At 40.5% G+C, this 23,683-nt stretch overlaps 2 protein-coding genes across 3 annotated transcripts; both read right to left on the bottom strand.

The window, feature by feature from the left end:
- Positions 1-1,565: 1,565 nt before the first annotated feature.
- tbx18 (T-box transcription factor 18) lies at positions 1,566-11,388 on the bottom strand. The gene is made up of 8 exons (XM_079180464.1): positions 11,006-11,388; positions 9,401-9,563; positions 9,042-9,143; positions 7,417-7,588; positions 6,623-6,790; positions 5,775-5,839; positions 4,101-4,195; positions 1,566-3,179 (listed from the first exon to the last, which is right to left on the bottom strand). Exons 1-8 carry the CDS (start codon positions 11,238-11,240, stop codon positions 2,638-2,640), a joined length of 1,542 nt encoding a protein of 513 aa, XP_079036590.1. The 5' UTR covers positions 11,241-11,388; the 3' UTR covers positions 1,566-2,637.
- Positions 11,389-15,380: 3,992 nt separating this feature from the next.
- On the bottom strand, positions 15,381-18,194 carry LOC306711071 (uncharacterized protein). Of its 2 annotated transcripts, XM_079179848.1 has the most exons (9): positions 18,083-18,194; positions 17,086-17,127; positions 16,948-17,002; positions 16,609-16,698; positions 16,403-16,438; positions 16,154-16,326; positions 15,969-16,033; positions 15,714-15,814; positions 15,381-15,604 (listed from the first exon to the last, which is right to left on the bottom strand). In XM_079179848.1, exons 3-9 carry the CDS (start codon positions 16,952-16,954, stop codon positions 15,498-15,500), a joined length of 579 nt encoding a protein of 192 aa, XP_079035974.1. In that variant the 5' UTR covers positions 16,955-17,002; positions 17,086-17,127; positions 18,083-18,194; the 3' UTR covers positions 15,381-15,497. The 2 variants fall into 2 exon arrangements, with proteins under 2 accessions (XP_079035974.1, XP_079035973.1); XM_079179847.1 differs by having other exon boundaries at positions 16,609-17,002.
- Between the last annotated feature and the right edge of the window lie 5,489 nt (positions 18,195-23,683).

Raw genomic sequence — 23,683 nt, forward strand, 5'->3', positions numbered from 1 at the left:
TCTGCAGATTTGTACAGATTTTATATATCGTCTTCAAATGATAACTCCTAGAAAAGCTAGGTTTTTAAAGGAATTGAAAGGGTGAAGGAGATTCAGCGAACATTGTGTGTATTCCTGTGTATGTGTGTGTGTGGTATGGATGTACCCTGTCCCCTGTCACTCAGAAACAACAAGCCAATCATTCCTTGGTTCTAAAATAAGCTCTCCTCCCCCCTTCCGTCCTCTCTCCCCCCTCACATGTGCTCCTCTCGTCAGCACCTCTCACCTTCAGAGTGACAGGAGATGACTGAGGTAGGGGCAGAAGAGCGGGGAATGGAAATGGTCTGCAACTTTTGGGATGAATACAGTGAAAAATCAGTTAAGACCTTTAAAACAGATCAACATTCAACAGAATGATACCTGAAGGGCAGATTTACGAACAGCTCTACAATGTTGGACTGCACACCAGGATGCATGTCGTACACTTGTCACCTTTCAGATGATAAAAAAAATCACCTGCATCTTAGAAACCCAAAATAAATGGGGACACACTTCATGATGGTCTCATATAATTGGATTCAGCAGACTACATTCTGGTATTCAAGATTGCATATCGTATACCATTGTTTTGAGCTCCTTTGTATCGAGATAACGGGATTTGTAGGCTGACACACAAAGTAAATGCTTGTATTCTGGATAGAGTCCCCTAACTACAGTACCTTGAGAGTGTTTTCAGGAGTTCTTAGACATCCTTAGAATTCCAGTTGTAGTTTTTCATCATCTTTCTATTGCACAGTCATGATATAAAGATACAACACTATAGTTTTGGGTAGCTGATAAAGTTTATTTCCTGTATTACATTATTATTTTACTGCTAAAGGCTCTTTAGTATGAGCTATTACAAGAGATGAGGTGCAGCTCTTGTTTTCTTTTCAGAATGTATTTAGGGTATGAGGTACAGAATAAATATGTCTCTGTTTTGTGTTGTGTTCTTAGAGTTTTTAGTTTGTGTGTAAAGCCTCAGTGACAGCAAACAGCTTTCCAAAAAAATGATCTGCATATTCTTTCCGCAGCATAGTATGACTTTGTTGTTGGGGTGGTGGTGGGGGTTCACACAGCTCAACCACCTGTTGTTACACAAATGTGCACACTCACACATGTCCGCACCATCGCAACCATAGCCATATTCACTCCACACCCTGCATTTTGAGGCTAGTCAATTCAGCAGAGTTTTAGGTATTAGTTTGCATGGCCATTTGCAACCCCAGTCTTTCACTGCTTTATCACACACAGACACATACACATTCTCAATACCACAAGCACATACGTGACTGTGAACACTTCAAAATACTGTCCTTCATTCTTTGTTTTACGAGGAAATATTAAGCATTGTACACTCACACACACCTTGATTAAAAAACAACTAATGAAATCGTTTAAATTAGTAAGATATTGATGACATATGAACATTTAACATGAATAGATATATTTTATTTGGCTCAAAAAGGTCACAGAACATGTTAATGTCCTCAGGCAAAGAGCGTGCTGATATAGCGCGTGCTTGCAAAGAAAAGCTTTTAGGTCAAGTTTAGGGTTGGCTGTTGCGTACCTGACCCAGTCAAAAGAGCAGAAGCAGGTGCTTTAGGGTTTTTAAGTGCGAAGGGTCACACAGCCCTGTATGTACACATGTCTCCTCCCGCCTGCCTTCCCCTCGTTATATACAGAGTCACCATGTACAGTTACGTCTGTGTCACACAAGGGAAGATGTACTTCAGCCTGACATCCAAACAGCTGCATCAAAAAAACGTCTGTCAAGCCTGACGTAGAAGATGTAGATTAGTCCATCATACATCATTCTCCCACAGCTTTAACCTTGCCGGTCCATAACTGTTACTGGGACGTCTCCCATGGTCTCTTATGGCCATGGTGTCACCATGTCAATATGTGACAGGCTCCTGGTGTTGTGTGTAATAATTTTTTTTTAAGCCTGAGTGGTGAAAGGGCCCTGTCTGTAGTGCAATTTACTAGATGGCTCACACGTTTGCTATTCCAATGACTGGATCGAGAACACCACCAGGCATGTAATGATAACAAATTTAACTGACAAAAGGAATTTAGTCAATCAAAATGTGTTCTATAAAATAAGTTCAAAAGTAGTGCTCAGTAACTCCATCCAAAGTAGGCAAGATCAAGGAGGCAACAAAGAATTCTGTGTGATAATAATAGTAACTGCTTCAGGGCGTCCTGCCAGGTGTTGAAGTGCTTGCTTGGGGTGCCTGGGCCAGCCCAGTTTCTTCCCAATCCATATTCAGTTCCAGTTCAGTCACTGGGTTACATCGTTTGAACCCCTTATCCAAAACTGCAGCAAGTCTCTCCTTTTAGTGGCCACTGCAGCTGCACATGCACATCGTAGAGAAGATACTTGAGAGATAAGAACTTGGTAAAAATATTCCCTTCAGTTAAAGGAGAAAACTATTTTGTCCACAGAGGCAATTGCATGATCTGTCTCTCCTCTTTGTTTGTCCACAATTCAGCCTGATGCTTGTTCAGCACATGGATGATTAATTCGTAGAACTTTCTGACCCAAAGGAAACTTACACCCATTCCAGGGTGTCATTTGGTTTTTCTTTTGACAACCCTAGATGTCTGGAGTCAAATTCAGCCCATGTGGGCAGTGACTTGTGAGGCACCACCTCCCAGCTGGCTACCTGCCAGTCCTAAAGTCCGGGAGTTAAACAAGAAGCCCTGCTGTCCTCCACTGAGCACACCCAGACTGTCCGTTAGAGTCCCACTGGGAGACGAGCCAAGGAAGGAACTCTGATGATTGGCAGCGGCAGCGGCGGCCAGTTTATCAGGGCTGGCTGCGAGGCGTGGTGAGGGAGGGAATGTGTAACCGCACAGGCTGTAAGGTGGTGTGTGAAGACGAAGCCCAGCGTAACCCTGCGGGGTGGGGTTGGATAGATAGCCAAGTTGAGAAGCAGGGAGAGGCAGAGCGCAGAACCCTTCTCCTTCGTAAGCTGATGGACCTCTGGGAGGGGGGAATGACTCCTGGGGGTTGCTATAGCGATGGAGAGGGTGTGTGGGTCGGCTGCAGGTGTAGTCAGGCGGGCTGAGAGGGCAAACCTGGAAAGATGAGGAGCACGGGGACGTGGAGAGCAGGTGAGAAGACGTTCCGATTGCACCATGAGCTCCAGGGATCCCTATAAAAACAGATTCAGAAAGATTGAAAAATGAAACCTATCTGCTTAAATTGTATTGTATGTTGGGATGTAAGGTAACATTACATCAAATGATTCTAATGAGTTTTACACAGTGAGGTGTGCGGGTATAAGATTTGTGCGACTGTCAGAAGTACATAAGAAACGTTTTAGCAAAACCTCTTTGGTAGGAGGTTGAGGGGGGAGGTAGGAAGACGTTGGCCCACCTAAAGCCTCAAACCCTGAACCCTCAAGGACTTACTGACGTCACCTGGTAAGTGGTTGAGTGTGAGAGACTGTGTGAGGGCCTTAAATATTGTAAATAGGAATGGGACAGCACTTTATCACGTTACCATGAAAACTACAAAAGATATGATGTATAATTGTGTGTTTTATTTTATACTTTACACTCCCTGATTTGAATGTCTTCCTGGCTCTTTCCTTACAAGATGAGAGGTAACTTCAGATAATATATTTACTTGTTTTTGTCTAATATTTGATGAATAAATAAATAAATATCCTCTGATTTCATGTTTTTTTATTTGTTCCATCTTTAACCCTTAATGTTTCTGTGTGCATTTAATATTCCAGGCTGAACACATGTGAGCCGTCCTCTTTGTTTACGTCTCCATGCGTCCACTGGTTACCCCGTGTTTAACGTACCATTGCAATGATTTGTGGGTAATTCCCTTCGGCAAAGTCAGCATCCTATGCTGATTTACGGTAAGGGTTCATAAAGGGCTCAAAATGTCTGCCAGAGAGCCTCAAACACTGGATGATTTGACAGTGGGACAGCCCTAAACCCTCACAGACTTCGCGGGAGCGCGCCTCAGAGATTGGGATTGGGCCAAAGACTGTGCCATTTAGGCTGGATGACTTGATTTATTCTCAAAATCCAGAAAACTCCTATTTAGTTAACTCTACCTTGCTTGGTAATGCCTGGGATGTCCTCAAATGTGAGTGTTCGCAGAGATGGACGCCAGAATGCATAAGACTCAACCAAAGCCTCCAGACCCATCCTGTAAAACACACATAACTGCACAAGTTAACACACATACATCAACATCACTGAACATCCTTGTCTTTCAATTTCTTTAAGACTGACCCACACTAAAAGATGTTTCAAATCCTAACAGATGTGAGGGACCCCACACATAGCAACATGTAATGAGAAGCTTAACTTGTTCCTATAGGGTGTGGAAAGCAATGATTTGATCTCTTTTGAAAATTGTGCGACCAGGATGTACTTTAGAGCAAATACTCTAAAAATACTCTATTCATACTTCACACCACAGAAAATCTGGCAAGATCATCTTTAGAGCCATCGAAATATGGTGGCTATGCTGACCGTTGTTGGATGGGGAGAATCTGGCCCTGAATCGGCTTGATTCTCTGCCAGCATGCCTCACATTACACCAACCACCTGGCGGCTATCTTAGTCGCCCGTGGGGCCTCTTTTGCCGTCTCCATGGAGACCGCAGGTAATGAGGGGCATAAACGCCACGTTGCGATTGGCTGCTGCAAGCCGGGTGCTCGGAGGTAATTGCTTTCACACGGCTTTTACGGGCGAATCAGGACGAAGGAGCAGGAAGCCGCAGCAAGGATTTACGAGGTGGGACTCCCCTTCCCCCCGATCTGCGTCTCCCTCCTCCTCTAGGTGGGGCAGAGGGTTTGCTGTGGCGGGGTAATGTGAATGCTCTGTTACCCCTTGTTAGCGTGAGGATAAAAGTCCGCCCCCCCGCGGGGTTGTAGCCACGGTGATAATTTAGACAAGCTGCCCTTAGTGGTTGCTCCAAAGCAGCCTATCAGAGCAGAAGTTTACTTAGCAAACTGCTTAACTCTGCCTGTAATATTTAAGGGGAGGTTATTTTTTGGCCTTCCTGAGTTTAACTTTTATAGGGTCAGCTGTCAAGGTTATCCAGTTTGTTGTTCTCTACCTTCATCCCTCTCAAATTTTCGGTCTCACACGTTCCTTTTCCTCCTCTTTTCCTTGCTCTCCCCCTTTCTCTCCCCTCTCTCTAATGATTTCTGTGAGGCCTCAGGGGAGTGGCTGTTTGCAGACCGTTGGTGTTTTACTGCTGTGTTGTTTTAATGCTGTGTTTATATATGTTTAGAAATGTGTTTATACAGATTTTCTTCAGGACACCCTTGACTTTTATTATTTTGCTGTTGATGTTTATGTTCTCGAGGCCGACTGGAATCTGACGCTCCATTTAGTTTGCAGCCGAGGTTAGATTTTTCCCTCTCAAAGCATGTGCCTAGAACTATGCAGTTGCTGGGATTAATTTGCCTTTAAAGTTAGCAAATTTAAATGAAAATGCATTGTTTAATAATCTGGAATCTAAATAATATCTGCCACATCTGTTGACTTTAGTCAATTTCTTTTCTGCCATTTAGGACAGATTTAATTGGAGGCTGTTACACATTTCCCATTAGAAAAAAATAAAAATAAATACAAAGCTTTGCTCCCCATAAAATCAGACTGAAATAGCTGTGACAAAAACCACAACCTAGCCAGAATATAACACAGTCATGCATCCCACATTACCCATAATGCACTAGATACTGTGAAGATCTCTGTGGTTGAATTGAACTCACCGGTTTCGGCCAGAGTCTCTGAAGCCTTTGGCAAAAGGGTTTCTGTCAATTTTCAGCCTTGTAATCTGAAAAGTAAATAAATAAGAATTTATAAATTGTTATTACAAAGTCTATGATAACATATACTGTGTAATGGAAGATTGTCTATGTCTATAATATTTTAATCAGATCTATTAATAAATGCATTAATGAGCATAGTTTGCTGCCAACTGTGCTGTTTGTATATGTTTAATATATGTGGGAATACATGGATGTACTTGTTTGTTTCCTTCTACATTTATGTGATGTTATATGTGTGCGCATGTTACTTAATGTCTGTGGGGCTGCCATGGGGCTGTGGGTGGTGTTTAAGGCCAAGCTCTGTGACTCACATCCAAGGTGACTTTTATAGGCATCACCACCTTGTTCTGACTTTAGCCATCATGGGTTGTGGGCCAGCTAACCCCAGCTAACAGTCCACTTTAATGCACACACTGACTGGTCCAGTATAAAAATCAAGAAAAGAACTGTTGCTTTTCTTCATTGAAGATGCACTGAAGCACAGATAGCACTGAAATTTGCTCTGCAACATTTAAAAAAAAATGAAATGCTCAAGCAATGTTGAAAAGCACATAAAAGATCAACTTAAGTGAGCAATGTCATTTTTTAACAATCGGCCCAATAAGTGTTTCCATGGTTGATCTAGTTAAACACCAGGGAAAACCACGGGACCTTTCTCTCCCCCTCTGTTTTGCAAAACACACACACACGCACGCACACTCATAGAATAAGTTGCCTTTAAAATGCACACCAGACCAAGGCGGCTTTGGTTTTAAGAGGAAATGCGGTTGTGTGGAGGTCAGCTGTACCTGTTGATTCTGATATGCTGTGACAGTGGTGAACACGGTCTCAGGGAAGGCAAAGGTACGGGTTCCATCCCCAGCAGGGATGGTTCTCACTGGGGATAACTCCTCTCCACACTCCTTGCGGATTACATGGACTCGCGGCTGGTACTTGTGCATTGAGTGCAGAATGATCTGAATAGGGAAGGAAAGATGACTCTTTCAGGCTTAAATTACATGACATGGCATGTTATTCACAGCTATAAAACATGATTGTTGGGTAATGAACATGCACACCTGGACACAGAAATAAATTGTGTGAGCGTGTGTGTCTTGTATGGTTGTCTGAAAGGTTATTTGAAATTACTCCACATTTGATATACTGTATATGTCTTTGATCAGGTATCTCACACACAGGTAAACTCAATGTTTACCTGTGTGTGAGATGCAATGAACAAGTACAAATCGATTGATTGATTGATTGATACGTGCACCTGCACACACCAATATTTTCAGAATTGTAATTTTATTTTTTTTTTGTCATATTTCTTGTAAATATTACAAAAGCCAACATAAATTTCAGTTGCAGGCCTTTATTGTATTCTAATGTTGGACTTTTAATGATATAATTTACAGTTTGAAAGGATTCTCAAAGAGTAGTAAATTATCACAACAAAAGTTTTAAATCTAAATATTAGATTATGGGGATAAAATACAATTTATTTAAAGAGGCCACAATGAGTATAGGTACTCATGACTATCACAGACATATAATAGTATCACAGAAATATTCGACTGGCAGTCTTCGGTATGGCACTTACATGTCCCTGGTCGTCCAGTTCATTGTTGGTCAGTTTAAGTTTGTCGAAGCTGACCACCTGACGCATCCACGTCTCTCCTGAGGCAGGGGAGTCCGGGTGGATGTACACTCTGGGTGGCACAGGAGAGTCCGCATTCCCCGCTACCATCCACTTGGAGCTGTGGTACACGTACCTTAAAATGTACGCACAGGGGGACGTGAATGAACAGAATGTCCCAACAGTTTGCAATGTTTAATCCTGCTATGCCCCATTTCACATGCATAACGGAAGAAAAGCCAGAAAAAAAGAGCAACGATCAGCAATAATCATATCGAGAACTTTTTTAAAGTCGAGAGAGAGGATTCAATGTCATGGGAATGTAACATAATAACTTTCAAAGTTGTAATTTTCATTGAACTCATAATTGTAATCTGATTGGACTGCTTTCAACTCACTGCATAATTCATATTTAGGCTACTTATATCCAAAAAGAAATATATACAGTATATATATATATATATATATATATATATATATATATATATATATATATATATAAACACTGTATACTGTATATACTGTATATATAGATATAATTTTTTTAGAAACAAACACCTCTGATCAAGCATATTTTTCTTGTGTGCTACATTTTATAGCTTATAAAGATGTTAAACGCCTGTCAAGTGAAATGTCCGCTTACATGTTGAAGCAGGCCTAAAGTTATTTTGTATACTATTTTCGGTATATGCAATTCAATCGATGTGCAACGATGTGAATACATAACGATGTGAATACATATCATAGGCTGTAAGTCAAACGGCCTTCAGCTAGAACCAAACCTAATTAGTTCCTCATCTGGTTGAAAGTGTGTTCATCACCTGCTGTTAAGCGTTTGGTGGGCAAAAAAAGCTGCAGACTCTCCTTCCTCATGGCGCGTTGTCGCCTGCAGCTCTGTTGCGCGTGCACGTGAGCACCACATTTCGGTAACGCACTGTAGCCTAGCTACTATATGTGGAATCTTGTTGGACTGACCGAAGAACATGTCCAGGATGTCTCTCATCACTCCAACACGCCGCTAAAATGTGTTTACATATAAACGGTTTTGAAAGTTTGATTAGACCTAAAGTGTGGCGTGCAAAGACTACAGTGTTGATGCCGCTGCAATAACGAGCTATTTGATTCTGCATTACAGCGGCTTTTGGTGGTTTAACCTTGTAGGGTGGAGAGGTTAGGCCTCCAAAAGGCCAGTTCCAAAAGGGACGGCAAAACCTCCGTGACAACCGTCCAATGCCAAGCGCCATTTGCGGAGACGGAACTCGCTTTGGACAATTTAGAAACGTAGGTTGTCCCAGGAACAATCTATATTAAGAATACATGCTAACGACAATGCTGTCACATTCCGGTTCTATAGGACAAACACTTGCCCAGTATATTTTTAGCTTTGTTTAATATAATTGTAATATAATTATACGATACTATATTTACAGTTACTGTATCACTTTGATATCCCTATCACATTTTGTAATTTAATTTTGACTTTTGTCAAATACCATTTTAATAAGCATTTCATGATCACAAGGTTTCTTGTATCACTGGCATGGAGTGTGCGTGTGCGTGTGTATGTGCGCGTGCTTTGTGCGTTTTACCTATAGCGCTTGTTGTCCACGGGGATTATATCCATGGCAATGTAATACTGCTGATGTGGGTCCAAGCCCGTAATCTTCACACGCATAGCGGGGAACATCCGCCTGACAGGAAAACCAAATAAATCATCTGCATTGGAGATTTCAGATCAGCTTTAGATCAGGATTTACAACACAGTAACTACTGCTTCCTAATAATAATAATAATAATAGCTAGTTTTCCATTATCATGACTATTATCTCATTAATAAATATGTTATCATAAATATTTGTATCATAGACACACTTGTTTTTTCCCAATGTAGTGTAATTCCTTACTTCAACAATCTCTGAGCACATCATGTTTCCCCTCCTGCTCTTACCGTCCAGCCTTGGTAATGATCATTTCCGTGCCAATCTCGTGGAACCGCTTCCACAGGTCTGATCCTTGCAGGTCCACGCGGGTGTCCTCCCCGCTGCCGGTTACCGGTGCCGTGCATAGTGCTGCGGGATGCGGGCTCTCCAGCAGTACGTCCTCGCTCTCTGCTGCACAGGAAAGAGACGAGATGAACACGTTGTTAAGAGTAATAAAGCTATCCAGGCCAAGCATTATCGCTTGCAGAGCTATTTATCTTGTGACTCATAGAAATGGTTTCATGCCGAATACAAGATATTTTAAAATCACACAAACATTACAGCACTAGCCTACTCCCGAATACACAGTCCTAATAATCGAGACAAAATGCACAATGCACGTTTTGCATTTGACATATAGCCCAAATATGACTTAAACTATTATATTATTAAGTAGCCTACATTATTATATCATTATATTACAAATAGACTACATCTTATACATTGCCCCATTAAAGTAAATAGCAATTATGAAAAACAATTCAGAAGCCCACGAAAGAGTCTTAGACACTACAAGTGATTAATTGCAGGGAGATAAAATGCTTATTCCGTTCATTAAACTCCCGCTTCAGTACTACACTGACAACTCATAATTGTATGTGCGTCTTTAATCACCCTACAGTTATTTCTATATAACATTATGATATAGAAGAAAATGTGTAAGTTAACTATAAACTCACAACTGAACTCAAATTGAAGTCCCGATAGGATCTTTATGGTGATTTTTATCGTGGAGTACTTGAGTTTAAATATGTTTTAAATCGAGGACATGTTTACAGGACACACATAGTAGTGTTTATGTGTCTCGCCGCAGTTGTTATTTGCGCTATTCAACACAGACCTCGTCCGTTAGAGATGTATGGACATTAGACATGGGCCTAACGAGCCGAGCTGACACAAAGACAAATCCCCAGCAAAGTGCATTTTAAAGGTGCAGCACATTTAAACCGTCATTTGTCAGATTGAATTTGTCCTTTCCGTGTAGCCTATACGGTGCTAATTAGCGTGTTTACGATTGCAACACAACCCATAAAGCGCCTCACATTAGTCACGCTCGCACCACTCACATTTTGCATTTACTAGACCGGGGCCACAATATGATATCATTTCTACTGTGAGGCACTGACCAGAGTATATCATTGTTTTGGTTTATAATCTGGATCTTTTGCGATGTATTACTGAATTATCAGCAATAAGCAGAAGAGAGCATCATGATCCTGATGAAAAACAAAATGCTGCTTCTTATCAAAAATGTCAGCGAGTATGTAAGAGCATAAATCAGTAATTTATTTTAAAAATAGTAGAGTAGGCTATCGAATGCGCAGGGCTTATTCAATACGGAGCTGTTTACCAGTAAAACAACAACAACAATGACAAAGTGTACGGCTCAATGCAACATGCAGGAACTTTAGTTTATTTTAGCCTTTAGTTTTGGATGCTAATAAGCTACTAATTTGGTAGACTGCTGTTGCCATTTCCAGGGCCTATTTTATGAACTTTGTTATTTATTATGTATTTTAGTAACTTATTATTATCATTATTATGACGGGCTTTTGTTGTTGTTATCTACTTACGGGATCCTTCACTTGTACAATCTGCCTCGCTGCCCCGGTCACTGGTGCACATTCTGTCGGCTCGCGGCCCCGGGCTCCCTGTTAGATCAGCGACATCAGTTCCGTCCTCGTAGCCGGGGGATTCGGCATCCTCTCCGGCTGTCCGGCGTCTCTTTTCTGCTCCGATCAGTGCCTCTACCGAGAATGCGTGTGCCTTGACACTCAGTGTGCACGGAGTTCGCCGCTTCTCTGCCATTTATCTCGGTCTCGGGAAAGAGGAACGAGAGGAAGGAGACGGTGTCACGAGTACGCAGGGAGCAAGAACAGTTCAAAAGACAAAACAAAGATTCCACGATGACGGTCCAGGGCTTCTGGTGCGACGATTTGTCCGTCCTCGAGCCGGACACCGGAGGAAACACACGGGGGCGGGACGAGTTGTAATAATGTCTCCGTTATCCTTGAGAGCTGTGCAGACTTTTGGAGAGTGTCAACAACCGGAGAAGGGGACCTGTCAATCACAACACTGAGCAACCAATCACGAGTAATCACAGCCCCCCGGAACTTTGTTCCTGGTCCCGCCCGCTGCTGAGGGGGCCGCTCATGCCGCCTTATGGGGTAAAAGTAGAGCTGGTGAATGAATCATGTCTTCTGGTGACGGAGAGCGAGGAGCGTCTCTTTCGGGCATTGAGCGCATTTTCACACACCGGCCCAACATGCTTTGCATGTCAGCTACACAAGTGGCACAAGGGCCATCCTGGAAATGAGCATTCCTTAAAGCATGCCACGGTTTCACATGTCTCACTACAGTTTGTGCATTCTATAATCATTACAAAATACGTTTGGTTAGCCCCATATGGTCACCGACCCATGGTATGTGTTCAAATATTGTTTATTGTTTTCCTTTTTGTGCCCTTCAAAAGACGCAAACAAATCTGAATTCTGAACTCGGTCTATGAAATGAGTGTGAGCCATTGAGCGACCCTGTTTCAAACAGAAACAGCCCCACACAACAAAAGCTCTGCTTTATGAAAATTGTATAACAAGCTTTATTAAATAAAAACACAAAACACAATATATGGGTTGGCAAAAGTGTAATGAAATATTGCAACATATACTTGACTTCAAAGTGCAAACAAATTCCAGTCCACTGAGCCACTTATGAAAATGTAAAGTAGGTTACCATCGCTGGAGAAGCTGCATGCACTAAAATACAACTATCAGAACTGTGTGACAATTAGTGAGACTATCATAGGTTTATAGTGCATGTTGTTTTATATTTTTTATTTTGAAAATGTAAATAAAAAATATTCCAACGTCCACTTGAATCAGTAAATGAAGTGAATGTATTATAGGCCGGATGATTAAGATATCATTACAGGATCAGAGAGGCGTAGACCTAAACAGCCAGCTGACGGGAGTGGAGAGATGAGTTGGAATCTCTCCGTATATGTTTGGATTTAATCTTCCACACTTTAAAAGCGGCGTAAATAAGCGCATGGTCACGCGGGGAATGCGAGCTCGTGCGGGTGCGTGCAGGCTGTAACATATGGAGGGGGAGAACCTGGCTATAAATAACCAAGGCAGTGAGGCTGTGCGCACGTGCGGGTTTCTATACTGATTTCTTGATTTCTTAAGAACCCGTATTCAAATAAAACAATAATATGTAACATGAATATGCCGGATTTAGCATAATAATGGACCAACCGATGCCTTAATTCATCTGCTAATTTCTTACTTAGCAACGTTTATGTAGATCCTTATTTAAATGTTGACAGAACAATTTCATTTGATTTGCGTGCTATTGGTGACATCAGGGTTTCACTATTATTCGAAGTTTCCTATTTACTTCAGCGCGTTTCTTCCGCTAAGATCACTGCAAAGCTCAAGGCCTCTCGTGGCTTGATGGTTAAATAAACAACACGTCGCCATCGTTTGTTGGCATAAATTCAATGAAAATGATTGGACGTCGTGGGGAAAGTCCCTACAAATATCCGCGTGGGTTATCAGATCAAAATCCTCGTGTTTCACTTCCCGTGGGCATTTAAGAATGTCAAATTCAATTGTTTAAACTCTGTTTGAAATTTCGATGAAACACAAGCTGTGTGACTTATCTTGCTATTGGTATAAATAGCCTCTAAACTTTCACAACTAAATGTTTGCTTTTTAACGTGCTATGACAATAAAAAAAGATTATTAAAAGGAGAACTTTTTATCGTACAAAGTGAATTATTATCAATTTCCTCTTCATTACATTTAAGTGAATCACGTTTTACAATTAGCCTATAAAGCAAAATCTTAACCCACTTTCAATCATATTTTAGCTAAATAACTTGTATTTCTTATAATGAAATATGACTAAATTGAGGTGTACGCAGGATTGTTAGCTTTATAACGGTCGTTAACAAAATGGAGATAAAATGAAGGGCATTCGTCATGTTCAAATTGTATCATAAGTATAACATTCTAATTTGGTGGAGCGGGAAAAGAATAAAGTTTTATCTGATATGTGTTGACATCTTGGAAATTACAGTAAAAAATAAGAAATAACAATAATAAAAAAAACAATAATTATTGCAATTATATTTCACAATGTATCATATATTTTGAATGAGATGCAATAATTAATCATATTTCATAGGCATTTACCTCTCGTGGCCTTTACCACTTTGGATAAATTGTTCGTTCAATACCAGAACTCTGGGTCTCATTAGGCCGACCACTTTAATCGTGTTGCTGTTTCATTATAATATGAACTGTTGCTTCCAATCAGTCCTCACTAAGAAACACATTTTGGTTGTAACGATGTCTGTAGCTTAGTTACACGCGTTTTGTAATAAAACCACATTGTTTTTGTAGCTAATTATTTTTTATGTTGATTCTTATTTTCTTTCGTTAGCAGGTGCACCGGTTCTTGCATCTTAGAGAACACTATGCCATCTGCTGTTGGCGTGATGTTTATTAGGCTTACGTTTATAATATTATAATAATGTCCAAGATTGATTATCGAAGGATCAGCCTGTGAAGTAACACACAACCGTTTAGGAATAAAGCAATAAAGAAACGTTGACTCACTAAAGCGTCCAAAACTTGTATTGTTTACAGGTATGACTCCACATAAAGTCATTTTTGACATCGTATACTCTAACATCTAAAACAATGTAAGGCTTAAAAATGGCGAAGATGACCGGATGGCAATGGATTGAGGAATAAGTTTATATCGGCCTATTGATATACACCAAGTCTCCTTCTCTGTGTCGCAGTGTTCCTCATTGGATCTAAAAGGCCACGGGACGCGCTCTCTAGGCTCAACGCAGTCTGGCCGCTCTGTGCATCGTCTGTGATGACCGTTACATCAGTAGCTGGAAAACAGCACCATGGGCCTTTATAGGTGGTATCTCTCAGGCTGTGTGTAAGACCCTATTATACTGCTGTGTCAGTATTCCGATTCTCAATACGTCAGCACCTGCACTTGATTGGATGAACTATTTGAAAAACGTAAATTAAGTATTAGCGCAGCTTTTAATCCGTATATGGACAATTTTAAATAGGTTCTTTTTTGTTAAAAAAATGTAAATGTACAGGAAACTGGGCGTAACGGGCTCGAGCTCCAATGTTGCTTTGATTTACAGCCTCAACACAGCGTTGTGTGCGCTATTAAACAATCAAGTCTGGACCACTAAGACATTGAATTCAATTAATATATAACGAATTCATTTTTAACAGATAACACTCCCCAGTGAGCATTTTTCCGTTGAAAAGACGTTCAAAAGACGTCTACGCCCACCGTTGAAAAGACGTTCAGAATTGGTTCAAAAGTGAAAGTTTTTTCGCCGACTATTCATAGACGGTGATTCAACGTTCACGCGTAGACCAGATTTCAACGGGATTTGCAATACTACAATTTTTCGTCCTCTACATTGTGCTAATAATAGTATATCCTCATTTTAGATGCTTACTAAGAAACCACATCCACATTTATCAGTTGAAAGCCAGTATCGCAAATCCCGTTGAAATCTGGTCTAAACCTGAACGTTTAAACAACGACTATATATAGTCGTCTAAAAAACGTTCACTTTTAACCGTGTTTTAAATGCCAAAATGCATACAGTAGGCTACTTCTGGGTATAGGATGACAACTAGACAACCCACAGCACATTAAAAGTTACATACTTATTCATAATACATTAACATTTTTCACTTAAAAGGACAACACAATGCTTTTGATGCATTTAGATTTATTAACAAACAATGCATGAACAATATAACACGAAGTATTTTTAAGCAAAATGAAATGGAACAATATAAAAATAACATGAATTACATTTATTAAATAAAAGCACAATAAAATGGAACAATAATATAACAAAAATAAAGCTAAATAATCATAATATATTAACATTTGGATCTATTAATGAACCATATAAAAATAACAAGAAAAGCACAATAACATATTAAAGCTGAACAACTATGGAAATAAAACTAGTGTGGGGTAAACATAACGTTTTTTTCCGCTTCAAAAGCCACCCCCACCGGACCTCCCAGGAGCCTGTTTGAGATGGTCTGCCATGGCTCTGTCAACTGCTGACTCTGTGGCACTTTGGTCGGACCGTATGACAGCCTCTATAAAATTAGGAGAATAGCATTATTGAATATAGTAGACCATGAAATGAGAGACTTTGACTGTACAACCATTCATTAAATGTATTTTGCATATTAGAACATATATTACCTTTAACAACGGCGTAGACTTCAGTTTCCCTGAAGGCCCTCTTTTTCTTATGACCACCTCCTTTCATATTGAAAGTGGCCATTAATCTGTTTGTGAAGAGTCTGTGAATAAGAAAACGCATAGTGTCACTTAAGCTGTTTCAACTGTTCAGTAATGCTCACCTGTTTAGAATGGCTCCATGATGTCCATGCCATATACATTTTATTTCCACTTCTTTAGTTGTCAGATATTACCGTGTTGGTATGACGTTCATACCTGTCCATGATTTTATTTGTGGCATCTTTGATATTCTTCCCCCCCACTTTGGCCAGCAGATGAACCTGTTTAAAAATAAAGGCGCACAATCTATTGCTCTGTGCTCTTAGAGACCGACTTCAGTTTTTTCATAAATGTTTAAAGCTTAAAAAGAAATTATCTTTAAAAATCTTTTCTTTTTTTACCAACAATGCCCGCTGCTCAGCATTTTGCAGCTTGCCCTCCAGCTCATCCAGCTCCTTGTTGTTTCTTAATGTTGGCACCTGTCTCTCAAGTCCTTCGTTCTCTACCCCTCTCCCAATTCTTTTCACTTCCTCAATGAGGTCCACCAATTTTCCCAGCACCACCCTCTGGAATTCTTTAAAAAAAAACATTAAATGGTCATTGATGTAGGTTTTATAGACAAATCCCTCAGTCTAAAAGCTATTACTTACTTGCTGTGGACATCGGAAACAGACTTTTCTTGTTGCCTGGCGAAATTGATGGACAGATGGAAAAGGAATGTTATGATACTGTGTTGAACATGTCAGTCAAGTATTTTGTTGAGTCATACGAAGTTGAAAGTCAAAGAAATTAGGAGATACTTTCAGGTCTTTATTACAGGGCAGAATGTAGTACTTTGTTAGTGGATAAGCCTCACCTCTTTGTGTTTGTGTCTGCGGACTTCTGTGCCCATGGTCTGACAGTTCTGGGCTGATGGTGCTGGCCTCTAGGTGAGTGCGTACAGAACCTAACAAGAGTAAAATCATGATACATTAGCATGAACAGTGTGGAATGTCAATGAAAAATGTTATTAACTTCAGAAAAAGACAGAGTGTGTAGAACACCCCTCGAGTGCAGACATGGACAAGTCCTCTCGTAGAGACGTGTTGGAACCCTCATTAACAGATGTGTCGGATTCCACGTGTGCAAAAGATCCCTCCTGTCCACCATCAGTTGTGTTGGAAGTAGCTAAAGCATCAATTTTGGCTTTTCGTACCCTCCATTCTTTCAAATAATTGTAATCCATTATTGTTTGAGCAGACGTTTAATTACTGTAATGTAAAATGTAGTTGTGTTAGATTCAGCTTGTGCGGAGAATTGACAAATTCAAGTACATTTCATGTAGACAACTTACGTTGTCCATGTTGTCCATGTGGGTGTTTGACAGGGAAGATGCCTGTAAATAAACATATTGTTACAATTAGTACATTGTTAGGTAGAATTGCATTATTATATTACCAAATAAATATAATTGGAATCAGTTACAGTTACCGAGAAAAATACATGCAATTAACTAACAGTTTCTTATCAAAATGTTGGTGATTACAAAGGGGTTACACCCAAATTGACTTTTGCTAAAAGGCTTAGGCTAGAATATATGTAGAAAAGATCAATCATTATAGTAGCCCTTTATAATTTTAAATCAAGTTATATTGAAGAACTTTAATACAAGTTGGATAGTATTAAATGTTGATCAGTATTGTGAGGTTTACACTGCCTATTTATGGTGAATAAAACTTTTCAGCATTATTGTCCAGTTAAAAAAAGTTGTACAAAAAATAATGAAAATGTACTCACATGTAATAAGTAACGTGTCATTAATAAAGTAAATACAGCTTACTTATTACACTATTAACAAGATAAATATTACTAGCTATTACATTTATAGAGTAACATTCTCAACATTGTGCATTACACTGTATTATACTGTACATTTTTTGCTGTTTAGCATGCAGCAACATACAATGTTTTGGCCGTATTGGTTGCAAAACAGGCCTTGTTTACTTCCTCCCCCATCCAATCTGTAATTAGCCCCTCTCGCGTTCTGCAGTGTATTTCCGATGCGAAATGGGTTTTAAAAGTACTTTATAGGTAACGACAGTCCACGAAGCCAAATGCATTAGTAACACCAAACATACACATACTGTACATTAAAGTCTGGGAGACTATTTAAGTTTACTTTTTACGTTTAATTTGTATCGTCGCAGCAGCACGTGCTAAGTTGGCATGCTAACGTTACAAGCTAGCACAAGCTAGCATGCCAGAACGAGCAGCCCATCCAGTATCGTGTGGGCAGCATAAAGTGAAAAAAATGGTTATAATTTAAGGTTTAAAATAGTCAATGTACTTACAAAGTATGTGGAGCGTTAAGCCTTGGGTTTAGTAGCCCGTTTCTCGATGCTCTGGAGCCGCAACGTGTCTGCTGCTGTTCGTCTCTGGCGGTGCAGTCGAAGCTCCAGACTGTGGCGTAGAGGACTTGCGCATGCGCGTTACAGCTGTAAGCAAACTGTCTGATTTAAAAGTAATGTATTTAACGGACCAGATGATGATGTCCTGGGAGGTTCTTGTTGACAGCACAGAGTCTATAGTTCCATATTTATGACGTTTTATATGAAACATTAAATGCGTTGAAATCGCGTCTTCCTATAGACCACATATCAACGGCCAGCGTAATATCATTTTGGAGAAATAAGTTTAAAGTAACCAAAATCGCGTCTCTTTCAACCTACAACTGAACACACCATCAATATTTTAAAAGAAATTGGTGTTTTGTGACACGTTGATATTGTAACCGTAATTTAGCCGGTTGAAATGAGGGTGAAAATAGGTCTAAGACGTTCAGACCCGATTTCACCGCGATTTAAACCAAATATCAACGTTGAAATCCGGGTTAGTGCTCACTGGGTCCAGTTGAATAACAGGCCTATGAATATTTATTGAGTCCTATGATTATATACAAGGCCCTACATTTTTATAATGCGATTTATACAGCCGAAATGAAACGATCACGTGCAGGTGCGCGTGTACCATTGCGTTGTTTTAACGACTTTGGACGTCTCAGATCAGAGCCCGGCCCATTTTTTCAAGTGTCATTTAAAAAATCCAATTTGTCACTCTGACGGGAGGCATGGCCCACCACGCACTGAATAGGCTGTTTATTAAAAATCGTTGACATAATTACCTGTGAGCTTTGAAGGGTAGGGTAAAAATACCATAGCAGGGGAGTCTGGGTAATACATTTTTAACAGTTATTTAGCGCGTGCTAATGGGCACGTGGATCACTGCCAGGGCTTTTATGGCGGAAGTGGCATGAGCGGCGGGGAAATGCGTGTGTGCGTGTGTGTGCGCGCGCGCGCGATAGAGAGAGAGGCAGAGAGAGACACCCACACAGTGGTAATGTAGGCTATACCGTTTTGTAATGTGTCATTTTGATCTTGCCCGAGGACAGGGTAGCGCTATTGATCTGTGGAGAGATGTAGTCAAACAACAGGAGTACGTAGTAAGATATACAGAGAGAAATGCAGCACCCAGCTTCAGCCATCTGCCTTCCTCCTCATTCAGGGGTCCCCCATCAACCTTGCAGCCAGTCCTGGGGGGCCGAATCCCAGACATGAACGGCCGGATCCCCGTATGGCTCCGCTGGGAAAGTCATAACTTGAACTCCATGTCTACGGCGGTTGTGCCAACACTGCAAAGCTCACAGCCGCCAGGGCCCCTAGGAGCATATCCTGCTTATGCTGGCCCAGAGTCACTCGTCATCCAAGTGAAGTGACCCATGCTCTCTTTCATAAAGTTAACCTTCCATTGAAAACGTGGTATTTACTGATGCGCTTGATAGGGATTGATGGATATATGACATTTATTGAATTTTTTTACGAGCCGGTTCTGGTCGTGACGCCGTTTATTCAGGCCTCTGTGCGCCTCGGATGTTATTCAAGTTGAACTCCTGCCCTGGCTGAAAATGCTTCTCTCTCTCACACACTCACACACACACGCACACAGAGAGAGAAAGAGAGAGACACAGAGATAGAAAGAGAGGGAAAGACTCCAGTTACAGCCTGAAGCTGCTGGACTTGTGTTGGATTCATTCAACGATCAAGAAATGCATTGCTGATCTAAGGCAGGTCTGTCACTATAAGCCTATCACATCGTTATTGTATGAGATCAAACTGAAATGCATTTAGGACAATTATTTCATGTCCATGTTTTATCAACATCTAAACTGAGGGTTTAACCAAATATCTGATTTCCAAATTCCAGCTAGCAAAAATGAATGTTTAGAACTTACAGGAAGCGGTAAGTAAAAACTGGAGCAATCGTGGGAAATAAAGAAATTACATTTTTGTGTAATTTGTCTGTATGCAGCATTTGTAATATTATTACCCATCACATGTTAAAGAATTTACACTCAAAATGTGTTTGGCATTTATCCTTCAAAACACCCATGTGCTAATGCAAACTCCTTATACAGCAGAAACAGACTATATGGTTTGAAAGACCGTAAGATACAGTCTGTCCAATATTGTCATTGTTTTGTCATTTTCGGAGACAATTTAAATATAATGAACTGTTTTATGGGGTGAGGCTTATCATGTGATCCATCTGATAGCCTATTTGTTGGCTCATATACCTGCAGTCTAGTGCTTGTTTAAAAGTTCCACATTTTACATTTTCTGGTACCCCAAAACACTGTGTTATGGAGTTATTAAGACAGACTGTGAAGCCCAATGTGATTTTTTTTCAGGGCAGTGCTAAGAAGAAGCAGCTTGAGGATACTTGGGTGTTGTTATAAATATATAGATTAGTTTGGTATTCTGGTAAAAACACAGGACTACTCAATAAAAAGATAATGGTGCTTCTGTTGGTGCTATATCAATCATATTCGTTGTTTCAAGCAAACTAATGTCTGGTTCCAAAGTGGGGTTGCCTGATGAACTACCCAGCTGCACTGCAATATTTCTGAATGTAAAACAACAACACTATCCAAGGATGTAGTTAAATGAAGGAAGTTAATGATGCAAGTTGTCCTTAACTGTAATTTGTAGACGGGTTTTGGAGCTGTGTATGTAATTGACTTTAAACTTCAATCAGGTCAAAAGAGTCAGTGGCTCTACAGGAGTGGCTCCAGTCTTATTTACCCAAACACATACATATTTATCTGGCTAATAATTACAAAGCTGAGTCATAATTTGCAGAAGTACACTATTTATTTGCTGGCATTGTACACTGTACACACTGTGAACTTGGCAGGTTTGACCCAAACTTGTATCCTCGAGCAACGTTCCAAACCCTGCCTGTTCATTTTAAGATCCTTTGAATGAGAGTGGGCTAAAAAGGAAATGTACACAGCAACAAAACATTTCATCTGATTACCTCTTTGTCTTGAAGACAGACAGACAGGAGGGGCGGCCAGGATGGGGAGAGAACAAGCGAGCAGGTGCTGTTTTTACGACTTTCTTCATCTAGCGAAGAAGTGGTGAAAACATTTTCTCCTCTCAAAACCTATGAAACCGCATGAAGATTTTATCTGAGTGGTGTGGTGTGTGTGTGTGTGTGTGTGCATGTAAACAGAGGTTTTGATTACCCACTATAACTGCCAGGGAATTCTTTAATTCATAGGTGTGTGTAGAGTGTGTGGGTAGTCTATCATTGTGTGTAATCACCTCTATAGTTTCCTGTGATCAGGCTGCATAATAGGCTGCTAAAAAGCTCAGATTAAAACTATGGTTAATTAAGCTCAAAGTACTACTCCAGGGGTTTTCTTTGGATGTTCTCTCTCATTCGCCAATCGCAAACACACACACGAGTGCAAAGCTCATCACGGAAACACCGCAATTTGAAAATAACAACAATCGTAAAAAAACATACAAACATCTGCAGCTCGTAATGGACGTCTCAGGCCAACCCCAGAACACGTGCCTCTTAAAACTGGAGAACAACGGTTATTTTCATCTCTTAGATGTTGGAGTTTTTATTTCTTTTCTCTTTCTCTGGCTCAACTGGAACCGTTTAGGAGTTTTTTAATCAAAGAACGAAGTCGTTAAAACTGAGAAATGGCGGAGAAGGCGTCCAGTAAGCCTTCCTCTGCTCCCTGCATGCATTCAACATCCAGCCCAGAGCTAACTAGCGTTTAGCGCAGATTTAAGGAATGCAGTTTTATTACTGTATTTAAGAAATGTCTGTGTCAAAGCGTGCTCAAGACATGCATATGTATACACAACATTTTATAACCATGGTACAAAAAAAGCATTTCAATGTTTTCTTGCCAGTGGTAGTTACTATTTTAAGATTTTCAGAGGATCTAATTGGTCGTAATGACATAGTTTGAACTGTGGAGAGCAAGAACAAACTCAAAGCTTTAAGGAAGCATAATGCACGCTGATTCACAATTACACACACGCTGCCGCTCACAGTCCTTCATTGTGAAACACCGCAGGTCATTTGTCAGTGGTCAGTTGTACGTTAGAAACCAACCCTGTCTCCTACAACATTACATGTCCATACAACTAAACTGCACTCTCAATTGCGTTTCAAGGGAAACACATTTCTCCTGGATTACGGTCGCAATTTGAAACAGTTTGAAGCACGTGGTTAAAATTCATTAATTGAAACAGAACAAATTAAATATCGCTGCAGGAGTACTTTGTTTTCTAAAAAACATCATGGTTTGGCCTAAAACAAAAGTACTTGGTTAGGTTTAAACAGCAACTATTACTTGGTTATGTTAAGGCAACTTAAGTACTTCATGGTTCGCAAGGGACACGAACATTAGTCTGCTATGCAGACTCATTTGAAACTTATTTGTGATAAGTCAAAAGCCAACAAAATATATTTTCTCTGCACTGGCTCCCTGTAAAATCTAGAATAGAATTTAAAATCTTTCTCCTAGCCTACAAAGCCCTAATTGGTCAGGCACCATCATATCTTAAAGATCTTATAGTACAATTGTATCCTACTAGAGAGCTGCGCTCCCTAAAGTGTCTTAAAAAGTAGGATGGGAGACAGAGCCTTCAATTATCAAGCTTCTCTTCTGTGGAACCAGCTTCCAGTTTCAGTCCGGGGGGCAGACACACTCACCACATTTAAGAGTAGGCTTAAGACTTTCCTTTATGACAACGCTTATGGTTATGGCTGGCTCAGGTTTATAGTTAGGGCTGGCTCAGGTTTATAGTTGGGGCTGACTCAGGTTTATAGTTAGGGCTGACTCAGGTTTATAGTTAGGGCTGGCTCATGTTTATAGTTAGGGCTGGCTCAGGTTTATAGTTGGGGCTGACTCAGGTTTATAGTTAGGGCTGACTCAGGTTTATAGTTAGGGCTGACTCAGGTTTATAGTTAGGGCTGGCTCATGTTTATAGTTAGGGCTGACTCAGGTTTATAGTTGGGGCTGACTCAGGTTTATAGTTAGGGCTGGCTCAGGTTTATAGTTAGGGCTGGCTCATGTTTATAGTTAGGGCTGGCTCAGGTTTATAGTTTGGGTTGGCTCAGGTTTATATGGCTGACTCAGGTTTATAGTTAGGGCTGACTCAGGTTTATAGTTGGGGCTGGCTCAGGTTTATATGGCTGACTCAGGTTTATAGTTAGGGCTGACTCAGGTTTATAGTTGGGGCTGGCTCAGGTTTATATGGCTGACTCAGGTTTATAGTTAGGGCTGACTCAGGTTTATATGGCTGACTCAGGTTTATAGTTAGGGCTGACTCAGGTTTATAGTTGGGGCTGGCTCAGGTTTATATTTATGGCTGGCTCAGGTTTATAGTTACGGCTGACTCAGGTTTATAGTTAGGGCTGACTTAGGTTTATAGTTGGGGCTGGCTCAGGTTTATAGTTTGGGCTGGCTCAGGTTTATATGGCTGACTCAGGTTTATAGTTAGGGCTGACTCAGGTTTATAGTTGGGGCTGGCTCAGGTTTATATGGCTGACTCAGGTTTATAGTTTTGGCTGACTCAGGTTTATAT

This window comes from Pholis gunnellus (assembly GCF_910591455.1).
Source record: "Pholis gunnellus genome assembly, chromosome: 19".
Lineage (NCBI taxonomy): Eukaryota > Metazoa > Chordata > Actinopteri > Perciformes > Pholidae > Pholis > Pholis gunnellus.